Below are 13,348 nucleotides of genomic sequence, written 5' to 3' on the forward strand. Positions count from 1 at the left end.
CGTTTGGTTTTAAGCCTATGCACGTCATGTCACGTCTGTCTGTATCATATACGTTAACGAAATGGTGGACGGGAGTGGTAGGAATGATGGGGGACTGGAAGCGTCTTCGTTTCGGGGATATACCTTAAGCAGTCGAAGGCGACTGCACAGGCAGTCTAGTTTTTATTTTTAAAGTTGCTAAATTGCTAGGTGTATATTTGAAATAAATGTTATCATGGAAATGATGGTAAGTAAAATGTGTAAAAATGGAGGTTTTTATTGGTGAAAAAGTTGATTATATTGGAGATACATTTATAATTCAGTCAAAAAATAGTCATTCTGATTCAGAAATCAGAAATCACTCTGAACCCCGAAAACAGGAAGCAAGCATAAACAAGGAGCGCTTGTGAGGCTTCTGAGGGGAACTGGCAGGTGCAGCATGGATGGCAGATGTGTCCACATTCTGACCTGCTGAAGAGCGTGCAAATGAGTATCACACAAAACAAAACAACCACAAGACAAGAAAAAGCAGCATCAGACAGCAACAACAATGCCTGATGAATATTTGAATTGAGTGATTCATGAACCCTACCTAAGTCCATGTTGGAAGGAGTCAAACCGGGATCCACTTTCCTGTGGCGTCTTGTTGGAATCTGAGTTAATGTATGAATAGATATGACATTTTTACTTGTGGGCTATACATTCACATAATTAACAAAATATTGCAGTTGTCAAAACAGGGCATTTATACCAAACGACACACAAGGCAAATTTATAGATTGTACCTTGAAATTGAAGTGTATCCTTCTAGTTTTGGCTAGAAAGCTCTTTAATCTCAGCCATCTTGGCTCAGGGGAGGGTGAAGTCCCCGCCCCCGGGGCTGCTGGGGCAGCAGTGAAGTCTGGAACAGCCTGGTGCAGACGGCCGTGTGCATCCAGAGAGGAGCTTCCTGAGGTCTTCACCTGCTCAGAGTTTTCACCACAGCTTCCTGAGGTCTTCACCTGCTCAGAGTTTTCACCACAGCTTCCTGAGGTCTTCACCTGCTCAGAGTTTTCACCACAGCTTCCTGAGGTCTTCACCTGCTCAGAGTTTTCACCACAGCTTCCTGAGGTCTTCACGGCCGTCTGCATCCAGAGAGGAGCTTCCTGAGGTCTTCACCTGCTCAGAGTTTTCAGCTCCATCTCTGGCACTGCGGAGCAGCTCATCAGCACGGCAGGCCTCCTCAGTAGTGCCAGAGAGAGTAGAGAGAGAGAGGTTCCATTGGCCCATTGTTTCCTGGTTCTATTATGGCCCCCCTTAGGCAGACCTAGGCAGACCCAAGTACTGTTCTATTCATTGTAGGAGCATTATGACACGCCCCTTTAGGCAGACCGGAACCTGGTCGCGTCAGGTGCCCATAGAAACCTATTATGTTGGCATATCTCTATAGAATATCTCTGGTAGTGCGGTGAGTTACCTCAACATGACAAGAGGAGGAGGATGTGGCGGCCAGAATCGGCATCAAGAGGGACTGGCAGAGCTCTGCAAACTGGGCCCTTGTCATCTGTTGTCAATGACAAAATGTGATTTTGTTTTACTCTTTGACAAAAGAGAAGGTTTTTATTATCACATTAAATTAATCAGAAATACTCACAGAAGGATCCAATATCCTGCTGAGAACCGCCCACTCACTGACAAGAAAAAAAAAATAATAATAATGGGACATTACGTCAATTTACTTGTGACATCAGGTAAATTTAGATAGTTTTTGGTACATGGGGGGGGGGGGGGGTGTCATCATTAATTTTAATGCTAAAACACAATTGTGTGCAGCGGCTGCCACACATCTCTGGACCTTGTTCCTCCTGTTCTGTCTCTCTTCATATGTCCTGTCTGTCCCTCTGCATTAATTTCTTTGCGGTCAGGATATCATCCTTATAATAATTTGACTAACAGTTTAATATCCTTTGTAGTCACTGGCTCTCATTTCAAGAGGTCCTGGACCCCACACTTTTAGCTGGTTCATTTTACCATAATGGCTCAAATTACCTGATTCACCTCATTTTATTATTTTAAAGATATTTTGGGGGCTTTTGAGTTCACTTTGGACAGGACAGTAAGAGTGATAGGAAATGAGCGGGGAAAAAAGAAGGAAATAGGAAAAAGACCTTGGGTCAGAAATCTCAGAATCAATAATCCCCGGTCCAGCTATTATAAAGAGAACACAGATCTCTGTGTGTGAACACAGTCGTATCACCTTACCTACTTTTAAGTAGCCTATTATAATATTTAATAGCTGCACTTACTTGTCAGAGAGATTTTGAATGTGGCCCTGTAAAAATGAGGGGGAATCCTGCTGGGGTGAGCCATCAGAGGGTCTGGATGGGCCAGGCTCTGGCTCAGAGGGATTTTCTGAATCTGACAATGCTACAAAACATCAAGCATTAGAGGGCATGAAAATGAAGAAGAATGCATGAATCTATAGCCTACACAGAGTTTGAAACACTTGCATTATGTTTGTTGCCAGGTAGATGAAATAAGTTGTTTTATGCTAGGATATACAAAGTAATAACGCAGAAATAACAATGAGCATAGTTTTATAAATAAAACAATAGGCTAAATAAAAATTAATGTTTACACAAAGTATTATACAGTAGAAACCCTGTTGAAAGTGAGAACCTTCACAAAACAATTTGAATGTCAATATCTTTCCTTCCAAAGATGCCACTTACCTTTATTTGAGGAATTCATTTCAGGAGGAAAATGATCAAATATATTCTATATTAGTTGTTTATCATTGTTTAACTAACAGATGAGGGCCATATGAAGGTCATCAAAACTACAACATTAACAACTGACAGTAGAACTTCAGAGCAGTGTTCAGAATAGCTTACATCATCAAGGTAAATTATGTCATGAATCGTAACCCATAGCAACCAAATTAGTGACTTCTGCTCTACTCCTGATGTCATTGGTCCACATTTTAGGAAGGCCTGTCACCAGCCAGGCAAGAAAACTTGGCAATTGCCTACGGCCCCTAGCTGAAGGGGGTGTAATGACTATGTACTTGAATTCAAATGACAAAAGTGACAACTTTGTGAGTGTGGCAGCAGCACCTTCCTAAATAAAATGAGAAGTGCAATGATACTGCTATTAAAATTTGTCCTGAGGGGGCCCCTCCTCAATAGTCTGAAGAGAAGCTCTCCAAGTCCCTCTTTGCCTAATACATTCGGAACAGCCCTGGCAGCAGTTATAGGAAGGCTTGTGGTTGGCTTGTTGTTGGTGGTGTTGTGGTGTAGTTTCAGGCCATTGACCACAAGAGGGCAGGCCTGGATTAGAAACCTGGACCTGAGCATCAAGGGTCAGCCCAGCATGACTGGCTGCAGAGGAGACAATGCAGGTGTAGGGATGGACCGTGACGTGTCTATAAACGAGATTCAAGAGTCAAGATTTTTTAGAGTTTAGAAGAGTAAAAATCTTAGTGTTTTTCATTCATTTATCTCATTAAAGCGTCTGCAATTCATCTCCTCTGATGACAATGTTTTGGTTTTTTTCTGACCAGTCATCTGGTAATACTAAGGCAGTCACACAGAGTTGTGTGTCTGAACACCAGTGTTGACTAAGAATTAGGGCAGCGCAATAGCCCCTGGGGAAATGGCCACACAGAATAAAAGCATAAACTGCTCACATAAAATGCTACCAAGCTATCAAGAGAGGCTGTCAACGTCTGTTAAGTTCTAGTTTGCCCCTAACAGTATTTATATTCAGCATTGGTTTCTGGCCTCCCCATGTGAGACCCATACTGGTTTAAGAGTTATGGTTTTTGAACGAACATTGATATAAGACTTCTGACAGAATTTAGTGATTATGCCGGGGGCACATTATTATGGAACACAGACAGAACATCTCTCATCCATTTGTTTTGATTTCCCTTGTGATGGCTGCTGTCAAAGTGAAACACTACCTTAAATTAAACTATTGTCAGAGGGGAAGGCAAGAGCCTCCACCAACACCACCATAACTCTTTCAGTTGCTTCGGCTCCTGGTTCTTTCACTGAAAATAAACATAAGTGGGAGGTTCAGTTGAGCATCGTGCAAATGCACCATACCATACATGGGCTATACATGCCCATGGGGACCCTGGTTCGAGTCCGGCCTGGGTCAAATACCAACTGTCCTCCATCTCTCTCTCCCATTCGTTTCCTGTCATAATGTTCACTGTTCCATCTTCATTCAAGCCATAAAGGCACAGATATTGTATTTGTTAAAAGAAAGAAAAGAAAATGAACGTTAGTTGGATATTAAGTCTTTTCAATTTCACACACGTTTTTCATTAAGTAAGGGAGACTGGTCTTTCTTTACATTGTTGACATACGTAATTTCATTACCAGTTGATACTGTGGGTTAAGTTAACGTCTGGGGTCTGTCAATGCCAGTGGTAACCTTGTTTTCTCAGAAGTCAAGCTCAGAATACCAATCTTTTTCTGTCTCGAACCCCTTTGGTGCACTAAATCTATGTTCCCTATTCCCTGTCCTTATATCAGTCTTTGCAGTAGTCTTACTCTGTGTGGGCGTGCTTCTGTGTGTGTATGTGTGTGTGTGTGTGTGGGGGGGGTGACTGTGTGTGTGTGTGTGTTTGTGTGTGTGCAAGCAAGCATGTGTGTGTGTGTGTGTGTGTGTGTGTGTGTGTGTGTGTGTGTGTGTGTGTGTGTGTGTATGTGTGTGTGTGTGTGTGTGTGTGTGTGTGTGTGTGTGTGTGTGTGTGTGTGTGTGTGTGTGTGTGTGTGTGTGTGTGTGTGTGTGTGTGTGTGTGTGTGTGTGTGTGAATGCAAAGTGACCTGTGTCTGGGTGGGTCCCCTCTAATGTATGATTGATTCTCTGTCCTGATCTCCCTCGGCCCCATCAATCTCTGGCCCTGCCTGCTGCAACCACCTGATTCAGCAGGAATATGTGCAGAATGCCTAGTAGGCTGACCTCATCTCTCCCCATCGCGCTCACCTGCACATGTATGGATTCAAAAGATTGAAAAAGATTCAAGCATAATTAAAAAAAAAAAAAAATGGATTCATATTGATGTGTACAAAACACATTTGTAGCTTTATATCAAGCCTTTATACAGTTATGTTCTATCAATTCTTGTTGTGTGACCTGAAAAGTGAATTGGTGTAACATATTGGTCAACTTGATCATACAATTATACAAGGTTGTTTAATTGTGTACTTGATTAAAAAATAACTGCTCTACAGGTACACCTATGTGCAGTCATTCAGTATACAGCAAATATGTCCTTTGGGACTGCAGATTTCGGTAAAGGACGCGCTCAACTTCTTGGAAAAACGAAAAGTCTTTGGGTGCGAGATAAAAAGTATCAACTTAAGGAAGAAAAATCCGCACTCACAAAACTGCGTCTCATTACTTATTTATATTACCACCATGTCCAAAAGTGCGTGCGTGCGTGCGTGCGTGCGATCTCTCTCCTGTTGCAGGCATAGACTCAAAACAAAATACAAGGAGCTTCAATCCACAAGCTGAGCCGTGTCAACGAGAGCTTGGCCTGCTTAGCCAGGCAGTGCCCTCCTAGTGATGCAACACTTTCAGCATTGCAACTAGTCAGGTCAAGAGCAATGCAAGTACTTTCTGAGTTCCCGAAAATATGGGAACTCCTCCCACTTTGTCGGTAAGCAAACAACCATAAGCAAATCAAGGGAGGCGGGTCAACCATGCCGTTTGGGAAATGTTAATTGTTATGCTCCTGGTCAGACCAAGTCTCGAAGAGATTTGAACGTCGATGATAATCAGGCTATGGCCTGCTGCCTGTCCGCACGCTCAGACTTCGAAACCATCACCGAGACCTAGGCCACCTACAGAACATGAAGGTGAATGGGTCACACATGCACAGGCACCCGCACCCGCACGCGCGCACACACACACACACGCACACGCACACGCACACGCACACGCACACGCACACACACACACACACACACACACACACACACACACACACACACACACACACCTGTCCTGTGCAATTGTACTAGGTCTGTTCTTGAGCCAGCCAGTTGTTAATGTTTTTTGATCGGCAAAGGCAACCCCACCATCCTTAGGATGTACATGTGCTGTGCATGGATGACGGGCAAGTAGAGTGCAATTTACTTGGTTAAAAGGAAGTGCATTCTGCAATGTAAGGTAGAAAGGCCTGAACTCCCTACCATGCTTAGCTAATTAAAACCAAACATTGGAGCTCAAGCTCGTAACCTCTGTTGTAATGTGTTTTTTTTGTGTGTTGGTGTAGCTCAGATTTCAAGGGCCACTTCAAATTTTATAAATTCCTCCAAGAGCCATACTATGAAAATAAACCACAATTTTCCCCTGCACTTTAGGCCTATATTGAAGGTGGCCACCTTTAAGGTCACTAAAGTCCCCTAAAAATATATTGCAAATGTAATTTCTGAGATTTCTTTACAAAACATGTCATATTTCATGTGAAACTGCATAACAGTACGTAAACACCCTTCGAGCCCTGCTTGGGTAAACATCTGTATTTTGTGTCAAATAAAGCATCCCAAATGCATTTCTGTTTGTCTTCTCTAGATTCTGGTTCTAAGTTGTCAGACACTGCTGATGACATTCATAGGAGGCCGGAAACTTGACCAAAGCGATGGAAGGAACCCAGAAGTGGCAGAGGTCAATGACTTTTTAACCCCCTCTTGCTATTTTCCTTAACGTTTTTCACACTGTGATCTGTGTAAACACCCTACCCTCTTCTCTCCCGTCGATTTTTTTTGCACGTGTCTGCTGCATACTCTACTATTTATGTGTTTGAGATCATTCAGATTGTCAGTTATTGGCTCATACATTTTCTTTTATTTATATTGACTGTGTTTAATAGATTGCTTACTGCAGCCTGCTATTTACAATGGCCAATTTGCATGTATTTCATTCCAAAAGATCAATCAGCAGAATTCACAGAGTTTAATTTAAAGAGTGCAGATCTGTTGACTGTTGACGCACGCACGCACGCACGCACGCACGCACGCACGCACGCACGCACGCACGCATGCACACGCACACGCACACGCACACGCACACGCACACACACACACACACACTCTCTCTCTCTCTCTCTCTTTCTTTCACTAGTGTCCAAACAAAGTTTTCCCCTGTGCAGAAGTGCTGGCAGACATGTGGCTCTTTGAAGTGGAAATATTGTGCAAATATAGCCCACAGCAGAAGTGTCCGTAACAGGGCAAAGCCCACAACGAGGGTACCTGGAAAGATTTTGTTTTTCATTTCAGAGAGAACCAGGTACACAATATTTTAAATGTTTTCTGATCATGGCTAATAAAGACATCCCCGAGCCATGAATCATTTTAACTAATTAAATATTTTTCAAGAGTATGACCTCAAGCGTCAACAGCCAGTTAGCAGAGTTACAGAATGTTCCTTGAATCCAAGGTTTGGCTCTATGCACAAGTGTTTGTAATTGACAGTGACAGTGACAAAAAAAATAATGTACACATTTTTTTTCCATTGTAGCTTTTTGTTTATTTACCTTTTTTCCTGCTCAAATCCTTGAATACAAATTGCACTGTTGAATCTTTTTTCGGCAGCTGGAGTGACAACAAATACAGAAATTCAGACAAATGGAACAAAGAGAAAAAAAAACAGGAAAAATGATGACGAGCGTTTATCTACAGGCAAGGGTGAGTGATTTCGTATCCTTCAGGAAGTGACCGTTTTCAGAGCTAGACAGAAGACGAGAAGGGGGAAACTAGAATTTAGAAGACCATAGTATCCATCTCCCTTTCTAGTCACCAGAGCCTATCGCATTCCATGGCAGTTGAGGCCACACCACTGAGCCACAAGTGTCACATATCCCCCAATGGAGTAAGCTACTATCCACTGACTCCCCATTGGTGCTGTATGGGCCTATGGGGCTGACTGGCAGGGACAAGGCCAGGGCTTATGTGCAGGCCCGTTGACAGGAGGAGACAAACTTGTCAGTTGTCCTGGGCCCGGGCAAAACAGGGGCTCAGAATTGGGAACCCATTTCATTGCATGTATTTAGAGTGGAGTACCTTTCAGACGATTTTGTCCCAGGTTCAGTCAGGGGCCCTGCTTGTGTGCGCCTGGCTACGGGGATGTCTGGACATGTCGACCGTGGCCCTAAATTATGCCTAGTCCCTTCAGTGACCTGAAAGGTCTTCATTTTTTATACAAGTCACAAGTGTGCTTCTGTTTGTGTTGATAACTCAGACCTGTCTGGAAAGAACAGCTTTCTCTTTTACTCTTTTTCTTTCTTTCTTGCTTCATCCGAAATTGGGAAAATCATACTCCTCTACATATTTTACATCTACAGTCACTTTCTATATAAAGAAGTGCAAAATAGGAAAAATAAAAATCAAAATGAAGTGCAAATGCAAAAGTAAAAACAGTCAATTATTGAGACCCCAGACACCACTCTTGTATATACACATGCCTTCCTTTCTCCCACATAGTATCAAATCATAATCTGAATACACAATTTTAAAAAAGCAATGACAAAGTCCCCCAGCGCTGTAGCCATAGCACTGGGGAACATACCAGCAAGCCCTTTGTAGAAAATAAAAAACAACAAAACAAAAGCCATGTAATAAATTACTACCATGAAAATGTTATCATCTTGGGCTATAGCCTAGAAACTGTACAACAATACTGGCTGAGGGGGGAACCATTTGTGTCCTAATTTGAGGCCACCCAACCTACAGAGACACATACACACTCTCAGACACACACACATGTAAGTTGGCAATGTGTGTAATTTAAAATGGGGTGTGGGGATGGTATACAGGGCGGGGGTCAACAGTCTATCAACGTAAAGCCAGTCCAAATTCATCACTTGGTTTCCTTTCCATCACACACACGTGTGCAAACACACACAGGCACACACAGACACAGACACAGACACACAGACACCAAACTACTTACACAGGGGTAAGATCACTCTACCATCTGTGCTGTGCTTTAAGACTGACCAATTAAAAAAAAACCCTTCCTTCTGAATGTTAAGACTGAACATCATTGAAATACTGAAAATGGCTGGCATGGACAAAAAGCATCTACATCTGCCTCGGCCAAAGAGTGGAAACCAGATCTGTCTATTATGATTCTGCGGCTATATTAGATATGATTAACTCCTAAGCAACCTAGCTTGGACTTCTAAAATACAAATCTGATTCCATATTATACTGCATGAAATTAAGCCATTCCCATCTTCCAGCATGAAATAAGAAGGCATTTACGTAGATACAAAGCACAGTCTAAGCACAAAGCTTACATCAGTGGTTGAGTACGACATTCCGTATTTTCTAGTGGTGCAGAAGTTTGAGTTGGTGACATAGAAATGCCACAGTCACTCCTGATAGCGTAGGAACACTTGTGCGGTTCTTGCCCCTACAGAGAAAAAAGTTTGAGAAATTCTAAGAATTTTTTTTCTGAGACAGATTACAACAAACCGTCATGAAATACAAAAATTACAAGACGCTTACCAATCACTCAACCAGGACTAATTGTTGTGAAGGAGGGGTGAAGTCAATGAGGGGTCTATACATGCAGAAGATACAAAATCATTAAAAATAAATAAAAAAAATAACCATCACAAACAAGTGGTACTGTGGCACCCTTTCACTAGTAAAGACATTTCCAACTTTCTCCTTTCACCTCGTCATCCGTTTTTTTCTTTGTTTTTTTAATGAAGTTCTCTCGTTCCACCTCCTCCTCCTCCTTGTCCTCCTCACCCTCCACATCTGCTCATGACTGAAGAGTTTGTAGGTGTCGGCTACATTCTTGAACCCCTACTCTCCTTCCACAATCAGAGTCTCACAGGCAGTGAGGAGGGGCAGAGAAGGCTTCTTAAAATAGAAAGCCAGACAAAACAAAACAAAAAAAACAAAAACAAAAAAACAACAAACAAACAATAAAAGACAACAACATTTGGTCACTTATTTTTTTCTTCATGAGGTGATGAGATAGACTAGCACTCCCCTGGCTGCCCCCAGCTAACACGGCTAGTGTTGCTAACACGGCTAATGTGACTATAAATTACTACCGTAGCCAGGGGTGCTAATGCTAATACCATAGACATGTACAACTGTACATGTACATGTCTGATAGCTAATACATACAATAGAAGCTTTGAAAGGCAGAGAGGCTAATGCTACTAGGCTAGCAGGCTGCAGGCCCACACGCAGCATCCGTTTGCCACGCCCACAGGCAGAAGTTGCACACGGCCGTCCTCGTCGCGGTGAGGAGGCTGCGGGGCAATTTGACAATCAGGCGTGGCCTGGGACTCCGGGGCCTGCGGTGTCCCCATGTTCTGCAGTCACAGTTACTCAGTCATGGAGCTGGAGAACGCATGAAGGAGCTGCTACAGGGGCTCTGATGACGATGACGATAATAATGACGATGATGATAATGATGACAGGCCGGCTGCTTCCTGTGTATATGGTATTGTCCATATTGTGTGCTTACGTGTGTGTGAGTGTGAGTGTCTTTCAACAGGAGAAGAAACGAGTTTGAGTGGTGCTACAAGAGTTTAAACTAGATCAACAGACCAGGACCAGCTGGTGTTCTTGGTCCCATTTTTTTTGTATAATTGTGTGTGTGTGTGTGTGTGTGTGTGTGTGTGTGTGTGTGTGTGTGTGTGTGTGTGTGTGTGTGTGTGTGTGTGTGTGTGTGTGTGTGTGTGTGTGTGTGCGTGCGTGCGTGCGTGCGTGCGTGCGTGCGTGTGTGTGTTCATGTGCTGGTGTTTGCGGGAAGTAGCAGTTGGTCCCATAGAGGTGGTAGGCCGCCCCAGCAGACGAGAGCATTCCCATGGAGAGGTGGGGCTCAGCAGCTTCAGAAGTAGAGTGCCGGCTCACTGCTGAAGTCGGACAGAGAGGAGCTGTCGGCTGGCGTGAGCTGAAACACATGCAAACACACATACATTAGATTTGTACACGCACACGCACAGGGCCGGATTAAGAGGGCCCAGTCTACAGGTTGCTGTGGGCCCCCTGGAAGGCAAATTTCTTATCAATATGACATAGATGGAGTCATAATTTCAACTCAAGGAGAGTATTAAGATTTAAAACTCTACTTTGCATGGCAGACTAAGTTATCAATACCACAGCTTGGTACATTTCTCCAATTACATAGATTTTTCCCCCTTTTGGTCAACTGTGTGTCCCCTGGCATGTGGGAATCCCTAGGCTGCAGCCATATCTAGCCTGTGCATCAATCTGGCCCTGCACAAGCACATGTTACACAACAACAAGGTGGGAGTTGTTTGTTGTCAAGCCTTAACTGTGAAGTGCTGGGGCAAATGCAGGCGCACGCACACGCACACACACGCACACACACACACGCTTATCAGCTGCCGGCCAACACCAAGTCCTTATTTGATAACCTTTAACATAACCCAGCTACTGCAAACCAGACAATACATAACCTCTACCTGGTTTCCAAAACAGCAGATGTATTCTTCAGACTCAAGAACAGAACCCTAAATCTAACTCAACACGGTTTTCATAACGCCTATAGAAGAGAGTGCCACGTAAATATGGTGGTGCAGAGCCATGGAATTCAGAGTTGAATTTCTCAAAACCAAAGTTGCTTACTACATTAGCTACTTTGTTGTTTTCAATGCATTTTCCCATTGGCAACTACCGAAGTTGCTAACAGGCTAACAACTTCTCTTTTGAGAAACTCACCCCAGAGTTGTGACAACCGGAGTACAGGAAGTTGGTTGGTGACATGATTCATGTACAGTAGATTCAAATCATTCTAGGCCAGTGTTTCTCAAAGTGTGGTCCGGGGACCACTTGTGGTCCGCGACAGAGCTCAGGTGGTCCGCGAGGGGATTTCTACTCTTACAAGAAAAGCTAGCAGCATACTATATTTGTAACATTATTACAAAGCTAAACATAGCTGAAGTATTATTTTCACCACAATAGGATGGGCTTGTAATGTGAATAATAGTAAGGGGTATCATTAGCAGTGTCAAATTAGCACCCGTCAACTGTCAATTCAGTTGATACGTGGTCCCTGAAGATTTTTTGGGGGGACAAAGTGGTCCTCGGTCTGAAAAAGTTTGAGAAACACTGTTCTAGGCAGTACTGGACTGGGACCGAAAAGTGGCCCGGGCATTTTGGCATCGATCGGCCCAAACATGCACTCAAAGGCCACTTCCATACTCGGTATATCTTGACTGGCTGAATCCACTGTATATATAACAACGAACCAATGGGCCTGCCCCTCTAATGTGTGGGCCAATTCCCAGGAAAACAACCACAAAACAACAATGTCGGCCCCTGGGGACTGTCGGCCCACCGGGAAAATGCCCTGTATGCCAGATTACCAGTCCACCCATGATTCTAGGCAGCGGCTTTATTTTCGCTAGAGAGTAACACAGAGCCATGGCATAACAAACAAATATGACGAAAAAATTGATTTAAGTGAATTACATTTAACTTTACTGTACTTTGCGTTCAACACTCACTTCCTGGAACTATTTTGGAATCGTCTATGGCGATTTGTGTGTCAAAGGCTCCATGAGCTGCCATCTTTGTGTAAAAATGTAACACGGAGGGCAATGGGATTAGCGTAAATCTCACTTCCATGGCTCTGTCCTTGTGGAAAACGTGCTACACTTGCAGCCAATGAGGACTTACCATGACCTCTTCTGAGGGCAGCTCCGTGTGCTGTGATTGGGCGGCAGCCTGCTGCTTGTGGTCCTGCCAGGCGCTGTAGTCCATCCCATGCTTGGGGGTGTAGGTGGACAGGTCTGGCAAACAAACACGCACAGTTGTAGCAACTTAGCTTTCAGCCTTTCTAAAAATACAGACACAGTACAACACCTTGAACAACAATCACATGGATGATCTGATGAGTACAGGGGCCAGGTTAAGTTAAGATGTAAATCATCTAATAGAAGAGCCTGGAGTAAAATGAGGACTCCAGGCTCTTCTATTAGATGATGTACCTCTTAACTTAACCTGGTTTACTCCTGAAGCAGCTTTGTAGTATAGGCCCCAGGTGTAGTATAATGTTTAGCAAAAAGGCCTTTATACAGAGTTACACAGGGCAGTATACAAAACAACAGAATCACCAGAGAACACAGAAAAAAGTAAAATGCAAAATGTCTTTGGAATGACTGTGTCCACTCTCACTTCTGCCTACACCTCTATGCACGGCTATAGTGCCCTTCAGCAAGGCTCCAGAGACCGTAACCCTGTAGCGCAATAACTGTAAATTGCTTTGGATAAAAGCCCCAGCCGAGAGCAATGTAATGTACGAGAGTAGGTCATTTCGCTCCAAACTGTACCCCTGTACGTAAATAACTGTCAAGCATTTTGGATAAAATTGTCAG

The 13,348-nt window shown here is 43.5% G+C and overlaps 2 protein-coding genes across 2 annotated transcripts in view; both read right to left on the reverse strand.

The window, feature by feature from the left end:
* Positions 1-240: 240 nt before the first annotated feature.
* On the reverse strand, positions 241-10,312 carry LOC134458697 (uncharacterized). The gene is made up of 4 exons (XM_063211125.1): positions 10,211-10,312; positions 765-1,103; positions 572-632; positions 241-447 (listed from the first exon to the last, which is right to left on the reverse strand). The coding sequence occupies exons 1-4, from the start codon at positions 10,310-10,312 to the stop codon at positions 338-340; spliced, it is 612 nt and encodes a 203-aa protein (XP_063067195.1). The 3' UTR covers positions 241-337.
* A 435-nt stretch (positions 10,313-10,747) lies between these two features.
* Positions 10,748-13,348, reverse strand: part of tprn (taperin) — a 52,052-nt gene continuing 49,451 nt past the window's right edge. Inside the window, exons 3-4 of the mRNA XM_063211224.1 lie at positions 12,651-12,763; positions 10,748-10,899 (exon numbers count right to left, since the gene is read on the reverse strand). Coding sequence (XP_063067294.1) covers positions 10,837-10,899; positions 12,651-12,763 — 176 coding nt within the window. The 3' untranslated portion in view covers positions 10,748-10,836. The remainder of the gene's footprint in view (positions 10,900-12,650; positions 12,764-13,348) is intronic.

The sequence above is a fragment of the Engraulis encrasicolus genome, chromosome 11 (genome assembly GCF_034702125.1).
Source record: "Engraulis encrasicolus isolate BLACKSEA-1 chromosome 11, IST_EnEncr_1.0, whole genome shotgun sequence".
Taxonomy (NCBI): domain Eukaryota; kingdom Metazoa; phylum Chordata; class Actinopteri; order Clupeiformes; family Engraulidae; genus Engraulis; species Engraulis encrasicolus.